General features: G+C 46.6%; 1 protein-coding gene across 1 annotated transcript; it reads right to left on the reverse strand.

Annotated features, from left to right (window-relative positions):
* Positions 1-226: 226 nt before the first annotated feature.
* On the reverse strand, positions 227-23257 carry CHGA (chromogranin A). The gene is made up of 8 exons (XM_065404022.1): positions 23212-23257; positions 22294-22340; positions 14929-15022; positions 14539-14607; positions 11209-11307; positions 7309-7836; positions 6235-6686; positions 227-310 (listed from the first exon to the last, which is right to left on the reverse strand). The coding sequence occupies exons 1-8, from the start codon at positions 23255-23257 to the stop codon at positions 227-229; spliced, it is 1419 nt and encodes a 472-aa protein (XP_065260094.1).
* Positions 23258-23662: the final 405 nt, after the last annotated feature.

Consider the following 23662-nt stretch of genomic DNA (forward strand, 5'->3'; position numbering starts at 1 on the left):
ATAATGGCTAAGGGAGCACAAAATCAAGGAAGAAGCCGACGATGAGTGTAACATTACTGCAAAGAGGGCAAGCCTGTCATTTCCTAGCAATTTTGGCTTCCTGGACGAAATGCTTCTGCTCCGTCTTTATTTTTTATTTTTTACTTTTTGAATCAGTAACTTAAGATGCAGTGTAAAAGGATGAGTTAATTTCTGGCTTTTGCTCATGTTATGCGTAGGGGGAACTTCACCCCCGCCTCAATTCATGGAGCTTGTGAGCGACTTTCTCCAGTTCAGCTTCTATTGCTGCCAGGCTTTCCAACTCCTGATCCTAAAACATCAGAAATAAAAATATGAGAGGTAATTACACAGCATAACGTCAGCCCTAAGTCTCTTTCTTTGCATTGACCAATCAAAGAGTTTATGGTATTTATCTGGGGTCCGACAGATGAAGCAGGGGGAGAGACAGTGTTATCTAGTGGATAACACACTGGAAGTCAAGAGATAAGGGTTCTATTCCCAGTTCAGCCAGTGGCCTACTGTGTGATCTTGGTCAAGTCATATCACCCCTTTGCGCCTCTATTTAGACTATGAGCTTGTCATGGCAGAGACAGTCTCCTACAATGTGGGGCCTGACCTAGCATGTTAGGGCCTGACTTTTGGTCAGAACCTCTAGGTCAGAGGTCCCCAATGTGTGGGGCATGCCCATTTGGGGGGTGGAGGGTGCGGTGGTGGCCTGGGCCAGCCCCCATGGTGGGCAGGGAGGGAGCACCACCCTGTTCCATTCCCAGGGCCCCGCACCCAGGGTCCCAGTTGCTGCCTCCTCTCCTGGGGCTCTGCTTCCGGACGTGGCTGCTGGCCTCAGGCACCACTCATAGAATCATAGAAGATTAGGGTTGGAAGAGACCCCAGGAGGTCATCTAGACCAACACCAACTAAATCATCCCACCCAGGGCTTTGTCAAGCTGGGCCTTAAAAACCTCAAAGGATGGAGATTCCACCACCTCCGTAGGTAACCCATTCCAGTGCTCCCGCCCCCATCTCAGCTATGGCTCCAACCACGGCCCCCTTACCCATGTCTGCATCTCCCCCCTTCCCAGAGCTCCTGGCCCTGGCTCTGGGGTCACCGGTGGGGGGGACAGACAGGGGTAACTGGGGGCACAAGGTAAAAAGTTTGGGGACCACTGCTCTAAGTGCTACTATAATATAAATATCAGTATGTGTTTGGGGTTTTTTTTGGTGGTGTGGACATCTACCTACTGGACACCTCCACAAGCCCTTTAGCTGAATTTTGCATAAACTATTTTTGGCTGTGGCTTCAGGCAAGTGGAAATCATCCCACCTATTCCCTTTTTTTCTGAAAATACAGTATTTCAATTAAGAATCAGGTGTCATGCTCCTCGCACCTACATCGGTGCTGTGGGAGCGCCTCACTGCTCTCTGAGATCTAAGAAAAGGAAGGTATTTACAATACATTGATGTAGGAGTTCTGAGGCATCCAGCTGAGCAGAGAGGAGATCAGAAGCTGTTGTTTGGGGGGTTTAATCTCTTTTAAATAGAGCTGGGTTGTTCAGAGAAGCTATAAACAAGCTGGATATTGTTAATATTCATGTGCTGTACATCCCAGCACAACATTTCTGAAACATAACCCCAATCTAGACGCATGTGTAGAATAATCTGGGTTTAATCGTTCTGGGCACTTTTGTGATGTTTTATATTTTCAAAGTATGTACTATACATTAATCAGTCTTCACAACACCTTTGTGAGCCAGGTAAGCAGTGCCCCTACTTTGAGAGAAGAAACCTGAGAGACAGAGGGTGGGATTCACAAAGGCACCTAACTTCCCTTGAAATCAAAGTGCCTAAATACCTGCAACATTTATCTGCCTAGCTACCTGTGTTTGTAGAAGTAGAGCAGTTGCTACACCTAGTTGTGCATTTATGACCTGTGTACAAGAAGTTGAGAGATCATAGGGAAGAACTCAGTATACAATATGAGCAACTCTTTTGAAAATGTGCTCTAAAATTGATAATGGTTTTTCTAAAGTTGCTCTTGTGTATTCACAGCTGCTACTTTACCTGAGCATATTTTTGTTAGTAATTTAAATACACAGATTAAGCCTCCATAACTGTATGGTGCTGGTCCAAATTCCAGTCTGTCCTGAAATCCTATTTTTTGCTACAACAATGTAAATATATTTCAACAACAGGGACTTAAATCAGCAGGCTAATTTGGTACATGTGTCACTGACCATGGCTGCATAAGCACAGACACTGATTATCTGCAAAAAGTGAACTAAGCATTAAGCAACACCAAACCACAACTCTGCACCAACTGAGGTAAAGAAAGGTCTCCGCTAAGTAGAAGGGTCTTGTCCTTGCTAGAGTCAGGGGTGTGTGTGACATATTTATACAGGGTCATGAAAATGGCAGATGCTCCAGCTTTGGTTGGGGGCTTTATGGCTGCATTCCTGCTGCAGCAGGTAGAGAGCATGTCAAGCCTCTGCCATTAAAAAGTCAAGCTTACCCTAGCGCTCGTTTTCAGCATTATGTAAACAGCAGTGGCTCCCTACGGGACAGTATGGGTAACTTCCATTATGGTTATTGAATTTAAATCCACTTCACACAAAAGGACAAGTACAGCATCCTGCCGAAGCCAAAATGTATAGCTTTTCCTGGGCTGTTCCTCGTGGTAGCTGGTGGGTAGGTCCTACTTCTCCAGGCATTGTTCCAAGGACAAAGATGTTATGAAACCTAATTCACTGCACTCCAACCACCACTGCTCCAGCTTGACCTATGGCATCGGTTCTCAAACTTCATTGCACCACAACCCCCTTCTGATAACAAAAATTACTACATGACCCCAAGAGAGGGGACTGAAGCCTGAGCCTGCCAAAGCCTAAGCCCCACCACCTTGGGCAGGGGGACCAAAGTCAAAGGCCAAGGGCTTCAGCCCCAGGTGGGGGTGGGTCTGTAACCTGAGCCCCCTCCACCCAGCCCTGTGCTACAGCTTTGGCCCTGGGCTGTGGGGCTCAGGCTTCAGCTTCTGCCCTAGCAAGTCTAATGCCACACCTGGTGACCCCATTAAAATGGGGTGCTGACCCACTGACCTATGGTAAAAATTACCTGCAATAAGAAATACCACGGAGGGGCTCCTGCGAGGCTCTTCCCACCCCCAGCTCTGACACCTCCCTGCTGCCTGGTAGGGGGGGTTGTACTTTGGTGGGGGGTGTGGCTTCAGGAGGGGGTCCCCATGGGAGGGTGCTGGATCCTGGGGAGGGTTCCCTATGGCAAGACTGTGGGGAGGGCAGTGCGGTGGGGGTGGGGGTGTCCACTGGGCTCTTCCCAGTGCAGGGGACTTGAGTGCCATAAGAGTTCCCTATGGGCGTGGGGGGGGGGGTCCCCAGGAGGTGTGCATGTGGGGGGGGTCTGTCACTCCCTTCCCTGAGTGCGGGGTGGGCATTCAGTGTGGAGGATCAATGGTGGTTCCCCAGGAGGGGGCTCAAGGGGGAGGTTCACGGGGGTGCAGGATCTGGCAGGTTCTCTATGGAGGGGTGCAGGGGGGGCCCCACTTGGGGGGGGAAATCTGTAGACGTTAGCGCTGGGCGTGTGGTGTGATCTATCAATCCCTCCTTGGAGGGGGGGGGGTAGGTTCCAGGGGTCTGTCAGTCCCTCTCCGGGGCAGGGTATCCCCTAGGAGTGCAAGGGGGGGGCTGTTGATCCCTCCCCCAGCTGAGATGCAGGCGGCACCCTATGGGGTATGGTGAGCCGGGGGTGGTCTGTTAGTCCCTCCCTGAGCAGAGGGACAGGATCTGGGGAGGGTTCCCTATAGGGTGCAGGGGTATCCCTGCGGGTGTGAGGCAGTCTGTCAATCAGTAAATCCTAAAGTCTGAACTGTCTCTGTTAGTAGTAGTAGTATTAAGCTCCCTGCTACTCTCCCCCAGTATAGAAGTTAAACTACACCTATGATGTTACCTCCTGTAGCTGAGCAGGGCACAGTGGAGGTAGCCCCTCGCTTGTTGAGCTAAAGTCAATGGCTTATCTTCCCTCAGCTACTGGTGTCTTGGTGTTGCCTCTCACAAGAGTTGTCTAGTCCTGCCCCCAGCCCCGCCTAGTCAATGGGGTGATTTCCAAATTAAGATGCCCCATTCTGAGACAGCCAGCTTGCAAAAAGAGAAATTCTACTGCTGGTCCCAGTCCTATGAGCCAGGCTAACTGGTGTGAAGGGGTTGGGTTGTTTCTAAGACTGGTTCAAAAACAGGAGCAGATTGGGCTCCCTGCAGTTTCCTGAGCATACAAAGCCATTGCTCCTGGTTCTGTGTGCAAACCTGGTGCTCAGAGTGACACGTGTGCCTGGACTTCAGAGGGTCTGAAGGACAATGTGTAAATTAGTTCCAGAGTCTTATAAACTCACAGAGCAATCAAAAAAGTGGCTCCTGTTGTGATGCTTTTCCTCCTGCCTTGTGCTACCAGGGCAGCTGAGTCTTCTCAGGCCACTAGTGACTTGAAGAAATTTTATACATAAAATATCTGTTTAGTTTACAACATGCTCCAAGAACAGGATGAACATACACTCCTAGTTCAATATGGGATGGGGGAAGATCATCTTCCAAAGCATCAGGTACTAGGCTATTGCTGAAGCTAGGATACCTTAAGATCCTATGGTCTGACCCAACATGGCAACTATGGAGTTGATTGTCTGTTTTCTAATTCCAGGGTTGAGCTGAGAAGCAGTCCAGGAAGGAGGGAGGAAAAAATGGTAAGGTGCTATAAAAGCAGAATTCCAGAATTCTTGCCTCCTTCCTGGCATTTGGGTGGGGAGACTCCCTGTGCTCAGGGTGTTTCCTGTGGACAACCTCCACCAACTTTCCATCCGCTGGATGCTGCTGGACTAATGGTACAGTGGATGGATTGCAATGGATAATCAGGACCCCGATGACTTGAAAGCTGATCAGAAAACTAAATAAAACTCTTCCTCCTTCACAGAAACAACTGAAATCCTGTGGCAAGGGGCCATGTCTGGCAGTAGATCACTCCTACTGAACCATCGCCTTTGCAATATTGCTCAATTTAATCACAACTTCTAATTATTCTGGCTGGTTTATCCTTCAGGTGCTCAGAATGGCTCGGTGGCCACAGACCTTCTAGTCAGTGACATGCTAGAGTTTTGACATACAAGTAGTTATACAATAGCAAACAGTCATTTAACATTTTGCTGGTTTAAATGCAAAATCATCCATCCTGCTATTCATAGGCCAGCCTGACTTCAGCTCTAGTGATGAAACTGCTAGGGCTTTGGATAAATGACAATTAAAGGCCTTAAATAGAAATGAAGGGAGGAAGAAAATGACTACATTGTGGTGGTGTTTAGCACAATGTCAATCTTTTCCCTTGCAGACTCTCCCAACCTGAAGAGCTCGGGGTAGCGCGACAGCTTGTCTCTTTCACCAACAGAAAAGTTGGTCCAACAAAAGATAATATTTCTGAGACAAGCTGGGTGAAGTACTAAAGGTTAGTTAGTTACCCTGCTGCCAAGATGCATGTGAATGTACCTGACTGACCCATGCAACTACAGTAATGGTAGTTGCAGCTACGCTTTTATATGGGTGTTTTTTGCACATGGATCTAGGCCTCTTTTTTTTGTTTTTGTTATTTAAGTTTGGCCCTAGAAGTCTGGATCAGGTATTTACATTTCTCTTATAAACCTTAAACCTGGAAATGCTTTTTACCTCCCCATGTTGGGGATGCATCCTTTAAAAAAAAGCCTGTGACAGTAAATTCCAGATCTGCACCCTCTGTCCCCGATTCAAAGTCTGGTGAAGTCAGCGGAAGTATTTCCATGGACTTGAATGGGCTTTGGATCAGTCCTGGTGCACAGGCTAATGCTACTGGATTACTGGCACTAATTTGTACTATTGCACATACCAGGCCAACTTCATGGCCTTATTAGAGTGTAATCTCTATGGGGCAGGGATTTTTTTGTTACATGTTTTTACAGCTCCCAGCACAATGTGGCTGGGGCCTCTAGGTGCTATACCATACAAATAATAAAAACCAACCCTGAACTGAGAGAGGATCACAGACTAACAAAACACAGCTACCTGCCTAACACGGTATAATAAAGTAATGGTGTCAGCTATTAAAAAAAATATGGCACCTTCCTAAACCTCTCAGTGCACTTTTGATACCCTGCAAAATGATTGGATGGGCTTTTTTAAAAAAATAAACAAATGCATGCACAGGTATCACACCAACCTCTGTTCTTCTGTTAGCACTTCCTTCTTCATCCTTCTTTTCTTCAGGCATGGCGGCAAGCGGAAACCCTGCTTCGCTGCTGTCCTCCTTTGCATGATGTTTCCATGACCTTCTCATATCCTCTTCTGGGTTATGGAAGTCATACTTGTGAGACCTGAAGGACATTTTCATGGACCTATCTGGGTCTTCGCTGCTGTCGTTTTCCTCCATGCGCTTCTTGGATGTCAGCTGCTTGGCCAGCTCATCCATTTTGTTCCATCTCTTGGAGTCTTCCCACGCTCTGGAGGGCTCCTCCTCCTCTTCCTCACTTTTGACATCCCTGGGGTGGAAGGTGTCCTCTGCCTGCATTGCTTCGTTCTCTGACCGATGCCTCCCTCCTTTTAGTCCATGGGATTTCTCTTCCTCTTCCGAGCTCTTCAAACCTTGGCCAAAGCCCAAAGCATCTTTGTTATCTGAAGTATTTATTGAACAGAATGACAATGAAATGGTGTTTAGATTAGTTAGACCCAGTCTTTGCACCAAGCCTTATTTCTTACTGAATTGCTCTACGTGAACTGACGGACATGTTGAAGCAACAGATTAATGGATCTGAAGGCCAGAAGGGACCATTATGAATGTCAAGTCTGACCTCTTGTATACAACACACGTCACATGAAAATACAGCTAGACGTGCAGGAGGAGAAGACACATATGCACTGCAGTACTGACGACAAAGAGACTGGAGCTAGTAGTAGTCAAGAAACTTTTAAATAGCCTGAGAAGCTTGAATAAATGATGTAAAAGCTCTTTGAAAACTGACCAGACCCCATCATAAGGCTCAGAGTGAAGTAACTGATGGGCAGATTTACAACAGTATTTTGGTGTTTAAAGATGCAGATGGGCCTAATGGGATTTATGTATAACTGCTGGTTGGAGTTATGCTTCTAACATGCTTAGGTACACTTGGAAATCCCACTAGGCGCCTAGCTACACTTTTAGGCCTCTAAATACCTTTGTGAAACTGGCCCGGAGCTCTCCTTTTGTCAAACAGCACAAAATGAATAAGATGGCTGGGACATCATATGGGATACATACCGCCTTCCCTGGGAGTCGCCTCAGTCTCATCCTCAGCTGAGCCAAGTATCCTGTCTGCTTCCGTAGGCTGCTCATCTTCCAGGGTGCTTCTCCCAGCATTCTCTTCCTCAGTATGCTCTTGTAGGGTCTCCTCTTCTGCTTCTTGGCTCTCTTCCTGGCCCTTTTTGGAAATCTGCTTCTCTCCCTGAAGCTCCCGACTTCTATCGGTCTCTTCAAGCTGCTCCTCTTCAGCCTCTTGGAGCTTGTGCTCGGCCAGCTCATCCTCTTGGAGGTCGTCATTGATGTGGTTGTCTAAAGCATCTTCCCTTGGCGATTCTTCAGCCTCACTGACCTCGTTGCTGTCAGATTCCTCTGCGTTCTCCTTGTCGTCTTCAGGGCCAGCTTCACGCAGTCTTAGCTCCCTCTCTTCCAGGCTGTTTTTCTCATCCTCTTTGGACTCCTCCCTCTCACTGTTCTGCTGGCTTCTCTCTGCCGCTAGCTCAGCAAATGAGGCTGTGGGCTCCTCCGCAGCAATTTCCCTTGATTTATCTGTAGTGGCAACATGGCAAAACCAGAACCTCTCTTTAGAAGTCTATTTCACAAATGAGGAGGCTTCTTACTGATCTATGGGCTCAACTCCAAAAAAAAAAAAAAATCACTTAATTAAACCTATGTTTCACTTTAAGCACATGAGTAAGTCCATCCTATTAACAATGCATTTAAATATATGTTGAGCTTTAACCATGTGAGTAGGCCCATTGATGTCTACTGTACTGAATCATGGGTGGAATTAAAGATAAACATGTGCTTAAGCCAACCCACTATTCAGTATAGTAGACTTAAAGTTAAGTATGTGCATAAGTGCTTTGCTGAAGCAGAGCCTATATTACTACCTTGTCTCAGATGATCAACTATCAATGCCTTTGAGATTAAATATAAAATAGAAAATCTCTTAGAATTATAATCATGCTTTACATTTAGATAGCACTTGACATGCTCAAAGTCCTGTGCAAAGACTGGCTAATTCCTACTCTCAACAACCCTAAGAGAAAGGGAAGTATTATTCCCACTTTATACAGATGGGATTAGTATGACTGGGCCAAGGCTGCTCAGACAGTCAGGGGCAGCTACTGTTGGCCAAAGGGTTTTATTTATTTATTTATTTATTGTCGTTCACAATGGGGCTTGATCTCAGAAGGGGCAGAGGCAGTACAAAAAAGTCAATCGTATTTTAAGAGCAAAAGAAAGAGGAAGAGACGAGAGGCGAGAAAACTAGAAAAGAGGTAAAAGTAAATGGGCATAAAGAGAGAGAGAAGATGGAATGAAGCAATGCTAAAAAAAAAAAAAAAAGCTTAAGATGAGTAAATGTCATTAATGTATTCAAGCTCCTGCATTATAGCATATATTCCTGGCAGAAACGTGGCACTGAAATGACTGGCTGCTGTCCCAGCAGGTGAGAGGGTCAGGGCCAAGAATCTTCAGACTGATACTCCCCTTGGGGCTGGAAGAGCGCACATGCCAGCAGTTTAATTTTTTCAATTTGGTTTAAATGAAAGGCTGATGGCTGGATCCCGCTCCCACTGAACTCAGTGGAAGCAGGAGCAAGCCTTGGTGATGGGGAGCTTCCTGTCCCCTCAGTTTTGTTTGAATATATTAGACTTTGCAACAACTTAATCAACTGAGATGGCCACGGGCGCTCCACTGGTGAATGCGACAGCTCAGAACACTGCACAGTGTGGAATAACAAAGCATGGTAAATACATAAGACCATAGGAACGGCCATACTGGGTCAGACCAAAGGCCCATCGAGCCCAGTATCCTGTCCTCGGACAGTGGCCAATGGCAGGTGCCCCAAAGGGAATGAACAGACAGGTTATCATCGAGTGATCCATGCCCTGTCACCCAATCCCAGCTTCTGGCAAATAGAGGCTAGGGACACCATTCCTACCCATCCTGGCTAATAGCCATTGATGGACGTATCCTCCATGAATCTATCTAGCTCCCTTTTGAACCCTGTTATAGTATTGGCCTTCACAACATCCTCTGGCAAGGAGTTCCAGAGGTTGACAGTGTGTTGCGTGAAAAAATACTTTCTTGTGTTTGTTTTAAACCTGCTACCTATTAATTTCATTTGGTGGCCCCTTGTTCTTGTATTATGAGAAGGAGTAAATAACACTTCCTTATTTACTTTCTCTATACCACTCATAATTTTATAGACCTCTATCATATCCCCCCTTAGTCGCCTCTTTTCCAAGCTGAAAAGTCCCAGTCTTATTAATCTCTCCTCATACGGAAGCCATCCTATACCTCTAATCATTTTTGTTGCCCTTTTCTGAACCTTTTCCAATTCCAATATATCTTTTTTGAGATGGGGCAACCACATCTGCATGCAGTATTCAAGATGTGGGCGTACCATGGATTTATACAGAAGCAATATGATATTTTCTGTCTTATTATCTATCCCTTTCTTGATGATTCCCAACATTCAACATTTTTGACTGCCGCTGCACATTGAGTGGATGATTTCAGAGAACTATCCACAATGACTCTAAGATCTCTTTCTTGAGTGGTAACAGCTAATTTAGACCCCATCATTGTATACGTATAGTTAGGATTATGTTTTCCAATGTGCATTACTTTGCATTTATCAACATTAAATTTCATCTGCCATTTTGTTGCCCAGTCACCCAGTTTTGTGAGATCCTTTTGTAGCTCTTCGCAGTCTGCCTAGGACTTAACTATCTTGAGTAGTTTTGTATCATCTGCAAATTTTGCCACCTCACTGTTTACCCCTTTTTCCAGATCGTTTATGAACATGTTAAATAGGACTGGGCCCAGTACAGATCCCTGGGGGACACCACTATTTACCTCTATCCATTCTGAAAACTCTCCATTTATTCCTACCCTTTGTTTCCTATCTTTTAACCAGTTACCAATCCATGAGAGAACCTTCCCTCTTATCCCATGACTGCTTATTTTGCTTAATACAAATAGCTCTTCCAGAAATCCTACTTGCTAAGTTAGATGGTGACATGATTTTACTTTGGAATCCATTCTGTATTGAACTATATTTGTAGCAAACTAATCCCACAGGCACTACCTTCTTCTGATATGGAAAAGAGAAGGCTCTGAGCCAGAGAGAATGACCTAAAGTCTCCTTTTACTTCCACTGGGGCAACTCCAGTTAACCAATAGGATTGGACTGGGGGAAAATAATCACAGCTGAGTTTGGTCTGTTTTAGGACCAGGGCCGGCTCCAGCATTTCTGCCGCCCCAAGCAAAAAAAAAAAAAAAAAAAAAAAAAAGCGCTGCGATTGGATTGGCGGCGGCAGCTCGGCAGCAGGTCTTTCGCTCCCAGAGGGAGCGAGGGACCTGCCACCCCCAAATTGCCGCAGGTGCCGCCTCTCCCTTGGCCGCCCCAAGCACCTGCTTGTTAAGCTGGTGCCTGGAGCCGGCCCTGTTTAGGACCGTACATTTTTTGTGCATCCAAAACTCCCATTGGCTTCAAGGGATACCTGAGCTGGCCATTAGTGCTGCAGGTGCTCAGATACAATGGTGATTGGTGTCGCATGAAAACCTAGTCCGATACATAGAGCTAAGATGGACTATTAAAGAGGATGGGATCTGTCACATCTTTCATTGTAGGACTCACCTGTTACTCATTTGAATACTGAAAATGGCAGCAGGATGGCAAATCAGTATCCATTATGATTTAGAATTTTTCCAGTAATTATGGCTGCGAAATGAAATGTTTCTTAAGCCATTAACTAATTCCAAGCAAACCCAAGGTCGCTAGTCTATTTCAGCAACAACAACAAAAGGGCTAAAATGTGAAGCAGATTGTATGCATCAAGGCTGTTAGAAAGAACATCCCTGTTTACTGTACTACTTGGATTTCCTGGGGGTTAGGCTGACACTAACCTCTTTGCATGTTCTTGTCATTCTGGCTTTCAAGGACTTCTGAAAGTTCATCTTCAAAGCCACCGTTTTTCTTCTGCTGCCAGGTTCTTTCATTGGCCCCTGTGTCAAATAGGGAGGGGGTCAAAAAGCAACATTCCCCACTATATTTTAAAGAATTGTGTCGGGAAAACTGTTTCAGTACACTTTTAATACTAAACTCTGACAATAAGAAGCTGGAACGAGAAAAATGCATTAACTAGGAGCTACATGAACCAACTGTATTAACCATGCTTCAGCAAAGTACATCATGTGCAAGCCAGCGCAGCTGGAGACAGATAACCCCTAAGCAAACAGACATTTAATGGGAAGAGTCACTTGGAAAACAGTAATGCTGAAGGAGACTTAGGGGTGAAAGGGGACAGAAAAGTAGCTGTTGAATTGCAGTGAGGCCTCAGTCTAGCAAAGTACTTAGGTATGTGCTTATTTTAAGCATCTGAATAGTCCTATAGAAGCCTCACCCTTCTCCTTCCATGAATTACCCACTTCTACCATCATACAAGAGCACCTAGTACATGCGCACCTGTTCCCTTTTCAGTGCTTGCTGTCCCCACTGTGCCACACACTTGCCCCTCTCCCATGCATGCTCCTCTCCCCTTTGATGTATCAGCTGCCACCAGAGGCCCCGTATGCCTGATCCCCCCAGTGAGAAGATAAATAGGGATTCCTTCACACAGGGTGTTTTACAACTCATGCCATTGAAGAAGAGCAGCAAGGAGTGGCATTTATTATGACATTCTTTGTATTACATAGTGCCCTGAAGTCCCAGCCTCACCACGATCACAGTCCCCTTGTGCAAGGGGCCATACAAACACTTAGGCCTTACCCCAAAGAGATTCCAATCCATATAGACAAGGAGGACAAAGGGTGGGAGAAAGAAGTCTGATTACCCTCATTTTACAGAGGGGGATGGGAGGCTCAGAGACATGAGGTGACTTGCCCACTGGAGAAAGAAGAGTCAGGAAGTCTGAAGCAAACACAGGCATTGATCCCAGAATTCCTGAGGCCAGCCAGTGCCTGAGTGACATCATAACACTCAGCTCTTCTACAGTGCAGTTCCATCAGAACAACAACCTCTCTCTCCAGGCATGGCCTCTCCAATCCCAAGTTAGCCCCTGCCTCCAAATCTTTGTAGAGGGAAACAGGCCAGCTTTTTCAGACCAATCCTTCTCCACCTCTATGAACAGGCAAAACCATTTGGGCTCTTCCAGACCACTTTACCTCAGCCAGATGAGCGGAAGAGGGAGGGAGGCAGGCAAGAGCTTTCCATGGCCAGTGCTTCCCCTCCCCTTCCTCCCGCTGGTTCCCTATTCTGCAAGAACCATTTTCCACTAGAGATCTGTGAGCTACATTTTGATCTGATCCCAGTAGTCAGGGCGGGGGAGGGAGGGCAGCATGTGATAGAATAATCACAAGGGGGGGGGGAAGGAAGTGCCTTTATCTAGCTTAACTTGCATTATTTTAAACATGGCCTAATTTTGTGAGTGAAAGAAAAGACCCCAGTGGAGAACACTGCAGGGGTAGCTCTAGTTGAGAGCATAACAACGGCTCACCCTGTACAACAGCTCCAAAGAGTGCATGAGCATTTAATAGGGGCTTGGTCAAACCGTGGGGAATGGCACCCCATGGGGGTAAAAGCTCTGTGTAGGGTAAATGAGGGCCAAAGGGACTGAGTCACCTAGTCCATCGGTCAGGGTGTCCATGCAGCTGGACTGTTGCTGCTGCTGCTACTGGGCAATGAGTGGAGGTAACCCATTACTTCTCTTCACAAGTAGGGATTTGGGCCAGTGGATCAGCATTTTGGTCATTGGTCATGCTCCTGGCTCACCCACATCCCGCCTCTCTTTGGTGAGCTCTGGCTGAGACCTCCGTGGTAGGCAGGATGGGCAGGTCAATGCTGCTTTTGCCCCCTCTGCACAGTTTACATTTTGCTTTTAAGCTGCTTTGGGGCCCACATGGGGTTGGTTTGTGTTTGAATATAACTGAGGCTCTTTAACGCACCAGATACTTTTCCTAATCTCTTGACCTTCCACTCTCCTTTTTGTTTGTTCTCGCCCTGTCTGTTGACTTCCTGGTTTCGCTTCTCTGAGGTTAGTTCATGTTATTCCTGGTCATCCAAAGCAGACCACATTTCTACTTCTTACCAGGGCTGTGGGAAACACTGGCAATGAAATTCCAGAGCCTCAACATTCAATATCCCTTAATGACAGTGAATGAATGAATGAATGAATGAATGAATGAATACAAGAATTAGATGCTGCTTCTGTTCCTGCTACGTTGATTTGAGCTCAGACCCAAATGTGGTACAACACTTGTACCTACTAGTGGGAGCAGGCAGCAGCTTTTCATCCACACAGGTAATGTGCTGAGAAGGGGGAACTGGTCGGCCCTATGTGCAGGACTTAAATTCTGCTTTGTGGCTGCATGGGAGGACGGAGGCAGAGTGACAACCATGCCTGCTCTGCACTGTTCAGAATGTGTGTGTTCAAGGTCACACAGACAGAACCAGGAGCAGAACTCAGATTACCCAAATGCTCTGGCTCTCGGTGGCTGAGCCTGGTTCCAGAGGACAGTGATGCAGGTGGTTTGGGGGAGAGGCCACAGAATCCACTAGCCCCAACATTCCAAGCAACAGGTGCAGAGGACATGAAGTTCCACAGAGGAAACAGCATTGCAGGCCCCCAGCATAGCCCCAGGTTGGGGCTGATGGATTTCAACACTCCTGCTTGCACACCAGCAGATTACCCAAGTGCTTTGGGCTCTCTGCAGCTGAGCCTCATTTCTCCCTACCTGCTGTTAAGAGGGATAAGAATTAATATTTAATGCTCTGAAGTCCTCCAGTCTAAATGATGACCGAAATACAGCATTTAACAGGGGAAAAGACTCCCACTGACTTCTATGAGCTTTGGCTCTGGATCTTATAGTTCAGAATCAGCAGACATTGATTTGGTCAAAGTTCAGCTGTATTTCTAACTATAAAGGTTGCTTTAGTTTAAATAAGCCATAGTGTTTCCCTTAGGTATCTGTTATCCATAAAAGAGTAGGCTCTCTTGGGTAAGTTATACAGTCAGTTACACCGATGTAAACCTGAAGTAACTTAATTGGCTTCAGTGGAGTCAATCTGGATGTACACAGGTGTAACTGAGGGCAGAATTTGACCCTCTGAGTTTATGGTCTTATTTGTTGGAAACCCTGATAGAAAAGTTTTCAGTTTTATAAAGTTATCTGTAGAACATTTATATGACTCAGAAATAATAACACCCTCCTGCCACTTTAATTGTAGCAGAACTGTACCTTGAACTGCAAGTTCTTGAAGCTCCTTCAGCAAATTTTGATGACGAAGGATTGAAATGATCCTTTCATCTGCAACAGAAGATTCTTGTTATAGGTGCAGCAAAGCAAACGTTCTGGTCACATGCTCCTTTAGCTAGTCAGTTTATTTACTGAATTTGCTCTTAATTGCAGACCCATCAAAAATCAATTAAATTAAAAAAAAAAATGATGACTTAGGTTTTTAATTTCATGCAAGTGACCCCGGACTTCAGCTTCGGGACAATCAATGCTATGACTGCAGCACAAGAGCTTCATTGCCAAAGGTTAAAGTCTCTGAATTGGTAAATAGATTTTTCCTAACTAACAGATACTTTTCCATGGTCTCATGAAATACTGAGTGTCTTTCTGTACCTCCGCTGAGAGTTTCTAGACACTCCTGGCTGATTGGCAGCGGGCTTGGCTTTGACAGAGTATCAGAAATGACCTCTACAATGCACTTCATCACCTAGAAAGATACAAACATACAGATTAAAATATCTCTCATCTTGGCTTTATTTATTACCCAAGCTAAGTGAAAAAAATCATAGGGCAAATCCTACAAATATTTACATTCCACATACATATATACATACATTAGTTCCACAATAGGTAGATTGGGAGTTTCTGTTCTCCCTGTCTCAGAAATACAAGGGGGCAATCAATGGAATTAAAAGGTGCGAAATTAAAAAATAAATAAAAGTAGATTCTTTTGAACACAACATGTGAATAACCTGAGGAACTCATAGCCACAGGAAGTCTTTGAGGCCAATAATTTAGCAATATTCTAAAAGGGATTGGACATTTATATGAATATCAAGAATATCCAAAGTTATAATTAATAACAAATTTAGGAAGGACTATTCAAACTTGTACTCCAGGACCTAAGCCAATTACTAACTATTAGAGTCCAGGAGGAGACCTGTATGGGGAGCAGCTTGTCCCTCAATTGCCTACTGTGGGGTTCTTACACTTTCCTATGAAGCATCTGGTGTTGGCCACTGTCAGAGACAGGATACTGGACTAAGACTCTTAGCTGCTACTGTAATACTACTACTAATAGATGATTTGGTTCTGATCCTGTCTGGCCGTTCCTGTGTTTCTAGGTTCCCATTTACATCAATGTAAATGAGAAGAGAATTTTGCACCATTTTTGTCTCATTGATTTGTTGAACAGAAATGAGACAATGAGCTTGATTCTCCTCTCACATAAGAGTAACTCCATTGGTGTCTCTGGAGTTACGTCTGATTAATATTGATGTGAGAAGAGACACAAGGCTGAAGATTTCAAAATACAAGTGCAACAAATGTGCCGTGTGTCTGTGAGTCCATTGCACATGGAAACCCCAACATCTGAGTACACAGTAGTGTGTTTGTGTTTGAATGAAGTGATTGGGAAAGTGAGGGATGATTGCTGGATTCAAACCAATGCTGTGTTTACGCTAGTGCGCAGACCTAACCTGTAGTCTTTACTCGTGAAAATTTCCCTATTCCTTTAATTTCCCAGATATAGATTGGATGACAAGCTCCATCCAAGACTATTAAGGGAGTGGCACATGAAATTGCAAACCCAATAGCAAGGATTTTTAATGAATCTATGACTGGAAAATAGCTAGTATAGTACCTATTTTTAAGAAAGGGGGGGAAAAGTGATCTGGAAAATTACAGGCCCATTAACTTGACCTCAATTGTATGCCAGATCTTGGAACAAATTTTAAATTTTTAGTTAAGGACATAGGGGTACATGGTAACTGGGATAAAATATAACATGGTTTTACAAAAGGCAGATTGTGCCAGACCAGCCTGATCTCTTTGAGAAGCTAACTGATTTTTTAGACAAAGGAAATGCAGTAGATCTCATCTACCTGGATTTCAGTAAGGCACCTGATACAGTTCCACATGGGAAATTATTAGTTAAATTGGAGAGGTGGGGAATGAGAGAATTGAAAGGCAAGGAACTGGTTAAAGGGGAGACTACAACAGGCCATATTGAAAGATGAATTAGCAGGCTGGAGAGAGGTTACTAGTGGAGTTCCTCAGGGATCGGTTTTGATACCAATCTTATTTAACATTTTCATTAGTGACCTTGGCACAAAAAGTGGGAGTGTGCTAATAAAATGTGCGGATGACACAAAGCTGGGAGGTATTGCCAGTACAGAGGAGAAGTGGAATATCATTCAAGAAGATCTGGAGGACCTTGAAAACTGGAATAATAGAAATGGGATGAAATTTAATAGTGCAAAGTGCAAGGTCATGCACTTAGGGACTAACAAGAAGAAGTTTTACTATAAGCTGGTGACACATCAGTCGGAAGCGACAGAAGAGGAGAATGACTTGGGTGTACTGGTTGATCACAGGATGACTATGAGCCGCCAATGTGATGCGGCAGTGAAAAAAGCTAATGCAGTCCTGGGATGCATCAGGCAAGGTATTTCCAGTAGAGATAGGGAAGTGTTATTGCCATTATACAAGGCACTGGTAAGACCTCAGCTGCAATACTGTGTACGGTGCTGGTCTCCCATGTTTAAGAAAGATTAATTCAAACTGGAACAGGTGCAGAGAAGGGCTACTAGGATGATCAGAGGAATGGAAAAACCTAACTTATGAGAGGAGACACAAAGGGCTTGACTTGTTTAACCTAACCAAATCAAGGCTATGGGGAGATAGGATTGCTCTCTATAAATACATCAGAGAGATAAATACCAGGAAGGGAGAGGAGTTATTTACATTAAGCACTAATGTTGACACGAGAATAAATGGATATAAACTGGCCATCAATAAGTTTAGGCTTGAAATTAGATGAAGGTTTCTAATCATCAGAGGAGTGAAGTTCTGGAACAGCCTCCCAAGGGGCACAGTGGGGGGCAAAGAACCCTAACTGGCTTCAAGACTGAGCTTGATAAATTAATGGAGGGGATGGCATGATGAGATTGCCTACAATGGGATGTGGCCCATTTGTGACTGCTAGTAGCCAATTTCCCCAAACGCCATAGAGGGGCACTAGATCGGGAGGATCTAAGTTACTTCAGAGAATTCTTTCCCAGGTGTCTGGCTGGTGGGTCTTGCCAACATGCTCAGGGTTGCCATATTTGAGGTTGGGAAAGAATTTCCCCCCAGGTCAGATTGGCAGAGATCCTGGGAGTATTTGCCTTCCTCTGCAGCACAAGGCACAGGTCACTTTGCTGGTTTAAACTAAATAAATGGTGAATTCTCTGTAACGTGAAGTCTTTAAACCATGATTTGAGGACTTTGGTAATTCAACCAGAGGTTATGGGTCTAATATAGGAGTGGGTGGGTGAGGTTCTGTTGCCTGCAATGTGCAGGTCAGACTAGATCTGGGGGTCCCACAAAGTTTTTGGTGGCCTCAGAGTGCAGCCACCAACTCTTGCTGGTGGCCATTCTGACAATTTTTCCTAAAATACTTCATTAACTTTAGGAAAAACAAAGAAATATTCACATATACATGTCCAAATTATTGTAATTTATTTATGTAGGGTTTTTTTGCAGCCTCAATAATAAAATAATGTACAGTTGTCTCTATTCTTTACTGGACCTAAGCAGAATAGAAAAACAAATAAGGTGCTTTACACATTCTTGTCTTTTTTGTTGTTGTTTCTTTTGCGGTTTTTTCCCTAATAGACTTGCTAGCCAGTAAGTCTGCTGCTGTGAAAAGTGGTACTTGTATGTTAATATCACTTTTCACAGCCTCACAGCTAGCTACTAAGTCTGTTGTGAAAAGTGATATTAATAAACATACAAATATCACTTTTCACAGCAGACTTATTCAGCCCCGGCAAGCTCAGGGACAAATTAAGCCCTGAATGGGGACCTGAGGGAGGCACCAGGGGCCCAGAGCGATGGGGGAGGGGGAGGTGACCCCGAGGCTGGCTCCTGTCGCCACACTGCTGGCAGCCCGAGCTCAAACCCCTGTGGACAGATACCAGAGCCCGAGCCTGATGCCTGTGGCTGGATCCTGGGGCCTGCCACTGCGCAGCCAAAGCCGGGATCTGGAGAAGCCAGTGGGGTCCGGGGGTAATGGGTAGGGCCCTACCAAATTCACGGCCAAGAAAGACGCATCATGGACTGTGAAATCTGGTCTCCCCCTGTGAAATCTGGTCTTTTGTGTGCTTTTACCCAATATTATACAGATTTCACGGGGGAGACCAGCATTTCTCAAGCTGGGGGCCCTGACCCAAAAAGAGAGTTGCAGGGAGGTTACAAGGTTATTTTAGGGAGGTCATGGTATTGCCACCCTTATTTCTGCACTGCCTTCAGAGCTAGGTGGCTGGAGAGCGGCGGCTGTTAACCGGGCGCCCAGCTCTAAAGGCAGAGCCACCGTCAGCAGCAGTGCAGAAGTGAGGGTAGCAGTACCACAACCCCCCCCCCCCCCCCCAACAACAACTTTGTGTCTCGCCCACAACTCCCTTATGGGTCAGGACCCCTACAAGTAAAACACCATGAAATTTCAGATTTAAATAGCTGAAATCATGAAATTTATGAATTTTAAAATCCTATGACCATGAAATTGATTAAAATGGACTGTGACTTTGGTAGGGCCCTAGTAATGGGGGAGGGGTGGTGGGTCCAGTGCCAGAGCCCACTGCCACGTGACCAGGAGCCAAGGCCAGAGGCGGCAGCAGGGGCCAGGGTGGAGGGGGGCAGACTTGAGCCTGGGGCTGGAACCTGCCACCACCTGGCCAGGGGATGGAGTCCTGGGACAGAGCCTGGGGCCCGGAGACGGAGACTGAATCTCAGCAGCTAGAGCCCAAAGCCCCATGGCTGGAGCCTGCCACCTCCTACCCCAGGGCTGAAGTCTGATCTCACTGCCCCTGGGAAGTGGGGTGGGGTGGGAGAGACTCACTGGCTGCCTGCTCCTCTAGTGTTTGTGTCTCCAAAGGGGGGCAGGCCCAACCCCTGCTGGCAGCGCCAGGGGCAGGGCCTCTGCTTCTCCCCAACCCCTAATCACTGCCCAGGAGGCTATGGCCGCAAGAAAAGCCCCTGGTAGCCACATTTGAGAAATATTGGACTAGATCAGGGGTTGGAAAACTACAGCGCGGGAGCCACATCTGACCCACCAGCCGATTTAATCCAGCCCTGGAGCTCCCGCTGGGAAGCGGGGCTGGGCCTTGCCCTGCTCCCGTACTCCAGCCAGGGAGAGGGTCGTCATCTGCTCCACGCAGCTCCCAGAAGCAGCAGCATGTCTCCCCTCCAGCTCCTACGTTTAGGGGTAGCCGGGGGCTCCAAACGCTGCCCCCACCCCAAGCGCCACCCCCGCAGCTCCCATTGGCCGCAGTTGCTAGCCAATGGGAGCTGCAGAGGTGGCGCCTGCGGACAGGGGAGTGCGTAGAGCCACCTGGCCGCACCTCCGCATAGGACCCAGAGGGGGGGATATGCCGCTCTTTGAGGTAAGTACTGCCCAGAGCCTGCACCCCTGAGCCCCTCTTGTGCCCCAACCCCCTGCCCCAGCCCTGATCCCACTCCTGCCTTCTGAACCCCTCGATCCCAGCCCGGAGCACCCTTCTGCACCCCAAACCCCTCACTTCACTCACCACAGAAATGCTGCCACATCTGGGTAGAACGTGGCAGCTATTAATGTGACAATCATGTAGTCCCCACTCAGGCAAAACTCATTGATTCCACTGATTGTTTTGCCTGAGTAAGGTCTGCAGGTTCAGGATCTAATACTCCACTGTGACATTACATTCTCCATAGATCTATTCTAAGTAAGATCATGGAATTAAACTCTGAAAAGATCCCATCCTGCTGTATCTACACAGAAGAAAATCCCATTGAAGGGTTCAAGCCCTTATAAGGAGTGGAACAAAAGATGAGAACCTTTGAAATATTTTCAGCAACAATAAAGGCCTTTAAGTGGGAAATACTGGCCTTCTGGGGCCCTGGAACTGATGAAGGACCAGGAGTATTTCAAATGTTTTAAGAAGTTATGGTCAGACTCTCAGTGGAAGTAATTTTGTGTTAAGAAAATATACCTAGCTATGGAGGAACAGCTTTCAGTGCTCAAACTCCCATTGCCCACACCTGCACATGCGTAAATTTTACTCCACCTCTCAGCCAACGTCAAGAACTGGGAACACAGGGCAACATGGCAGACAGAATCCTACAATGGAGGCTTTGTGTTGAAACCTCAAAGTCTTGCACCATGGGCAGGTTGATGAGGTTTCTATTTACTCTGTAACAAACTAGAATTTTGCCTGGCTCATACTAGTGTGTTGGTAGCCTAATTACTCATCAAGGGCTTGATCCAATTCCTTCTAAAGTTAATAGAAAGACCCCCACTGAAATCACTGGGAGCTGGACCAGGTCCCATTACAGGAGTTGGGATCATGAACAAACAGAGCTCTTGGGGAATAATTCAGACTTGGTGTAACCCCACTGACTTCCACATCATTACATCTACTTACACAAAGGCTGGATTTAGCCCTTTAATCTTAAAGGATTGGAAAATGAGCACTTCACACAGATGGTGCACTTAACTTTGGGGAAGCCATCACAAAGCAGACTCAGAAAATCACCAGTTACAGTAGAGGGTAAATTATGGGTTTAATAGGCGTCCTCAGATGGCAACCACTGAAGCAGTCTGTACAGAGCAGAAAACGTTTCTGCTCCTTACCTACCCATGTAACCTTTTACAATTACAGTCATTTGAGCCAGCAAAAAAGACTGAGACAATAGCAAATGCCTTGCTGCATTCATGAGCCATCAGCTTAGCTCACAGCACTGCTAGCAGGCTAGTAGTTCTAAACAAAGCAGCTGCAACAGCTCTCCAGGTTCCAGACTGTAGACAAAGGAGGGGGAGTTTTATCTTGTAGTACTTGCACTGTAAGTAACAGTGATGATGAATGGTGGAGTACCAGGGAGCTAGCACGGAGATTGACAGGCGCTTTCCCCCCCCTCTGTAAGGAAAAGGGAAAGCGCCTTTTGTAGCTTATCCTTGAGAGAAGATTTTGATTAACAAACACATTCAACAGGCAGGGGATGAGGACTGGCATTTCTGCTCCTTTTGCAAATATTAGAGAAGTGTAATTAGCTAGTTTGAGAGAGAAGTTAATTTGAAAAGGTACATACTTGAAAGAATAATGTTAGAGAATTTTTGACTGCACCTCTCTCACAGCTAGGTAGGTTGATAGGTAGATGTAAATAAGTAGGTAATTATACACATGTATAAGTATACATGCATATGTATGTGCAAATACGTACATACTCACATATGTATCTCTCTGTTATGCACACATACATACATACATGTGGGTGTGCATCTAGAAAGATATCACTAAGCAAGTCAAGATATCTGAAGAAATATTAACAGCCAGAAAAAAGTGAGTCCTCTAAACATGCATGTGTGCACCTGCATAAAGTCTTTACATTTTCAACAAAGATGGCTCACGATGTGTTTATAATCAGTCAAAATACAATGTAACTAGAAAGCCAGTTCCTTGACCATTCACACTCTCCTTTGTCTGTTGCTGAACTTGTCAAGGGGTTGACAAAAAACAAAAACAAACAAACAAAAACAGTTTGAATTATGCATAAAATGTAAATCCAGATAATGCAGCTGGAAAATCTTTGCCCTAATAAGAAATGATTCATTAACATTTCAAGTATTATTTCCAATAATGCTTCTGGACAGATAAAAGAGAAGGAGGTCCCTCAGGTTTCTTGAATTAACAGCAAGAGAGACATCAGCATTCCGATTTTTAACAACAGGGGCTCAGAGCTTACCTTAGCATCCCCTTTATTCATTGGATTGGTTACCGGGAGGGCAATGACTGTAAACATCAAAAGAAGGAAAGAATACCTGGTTAGTCTCCATCTCCTGGCACATTTCCAGAGAACCGGGGAACGGCTGGGGAAACGCAGGCAGAGCGCTCCAGCTGTGTCCAGAATGTTAGCAGGAAGGTGGAATCTTGGGCTTGATTTTCGACCATAAACCACACCAGCTTATTAACTATGGGCTTCACCAATCAGCAGTAATCGGGCGGACTCTAACCATAGGGCTTGGGTTTCTCCCTATCCAACCTTAGAGGTTGACTTAAACAGGCCCCCAAAGTGAAGCAGACGGGACTGCAGGCGAGATTTTATCTGACCAGACGTTTTGCAATGATCAGCCTCATGTGGCTGAGCCTGTGCAGAATTCTTCCAACGCCAAGGCTCATGAAATCGAGCCGTTCCCGGTAGCCAGTACCTGTCCGGCTACCGCTAGCTCTGAGCTAGGGGCTAGAGACCGATCGTATTGCTGCTAGCTACAGAGAGACGGGCGAGCAGAGCAATGGAGGGGCGAGCTGGTGGCTGGATCGGGCTTTATAAAGTCCCCGCGGGCGGAGATGACCTTGCAGGTGTACTCAGTGCATCGGGGATGTATTCGGGGCACTTTCATTTCCCACCCACGCAGAGGCTTGTCTCAGTGCCCCCAAAGAAGACACCCCTGGGTGTCTGCGACCAGGCAAGGCTGGGGGGAAGCGCTGGCTAGAAACACCTTTGCGGCTGGCTCGGGCGACCCTAGCGGCTCTCGGCTGCCCCAGCCGCCGCAAGCGGAGAGGCGCTGTCCTTGGTGCTGAAAGGACAGTCACTGCGGAAGAGCGTCCCGGGCCACCTCCCTCTGCCCGGGGCCAGCTAAGCCCCGCCACGCCCCACACCTACCCTGCACCGCCAGCAGCAGGACAGCGAAGCCTCCTCTGCAGCCCATGGCGCCGGCAGACCGGAGTGAAGGCTGGCCGGGTGCGGGACGGGGCGATGCGCTCCTCCCCCTGCGGCGCTGCCGGACGGCTTAGGGCGAGCAGGTAACGCGGGGCTCTGACCCGGGGCGGGCCGGCGCAGATTCGCTGGCGGGATTAGCTCGTGTGTGTGTCCACCTCTCCCCAGAGCACCCCGCCGCCTTTGCCGAAGATCCCGACAGGGCACTGCAGCAGCAGCCCCCTCCTTTATATACCCCGGCCCTCGGAAATGGCGTCAGGAGCAAGCCACCGCCCCTTCGTCCGCCCACTGCCAGCCCCTGCTCAGCCGGGAATTGCGGCGCCCAGGCACGGAGCGCCCTGCGGCTCACACACACTCCGCCGGCAACTGCTGGCCATTGCGCTGCGCTCCGGCCAGC

Source organism: Emys orbicularis, chromosome 4 (genome assembly GCF_028017835.1).
Source record: "Emys orbicularis isolate rEmyOrb1 chromosome 4, rEmyOrb1.hap1, whole genome shotgun sequence".
In the NCBI taxonomy this organism is placed as follows: Eukaryota; Metazoa; Chordata; order Testudines; family Emydidae; genus Emys; species Emys orbicularis.

Coding starts and splice junctions, on each gene's coding strand:
- CHGA (XM_065404022.1), bottom strand. CDS start 23,257: ATGGGCTGCAGAGGAGGCTTCGCTGTCCTGCTGCTGGCGGTGCAGG. Junction 15,023..22,293: donor TGAATAAAGGGGATGCTAAG/GTAAGCTCTGAG, acceptor GTATCTTTCTAG/GTGATGAAGTGCATTGTAGA. Junction 7,837..11,208: donor TGACAAGAACATGCAAAGAG/GTTAGTGTCAGC, acceptor TTGCCACTACAG/ATAAATCAAGGGAAATTGCT.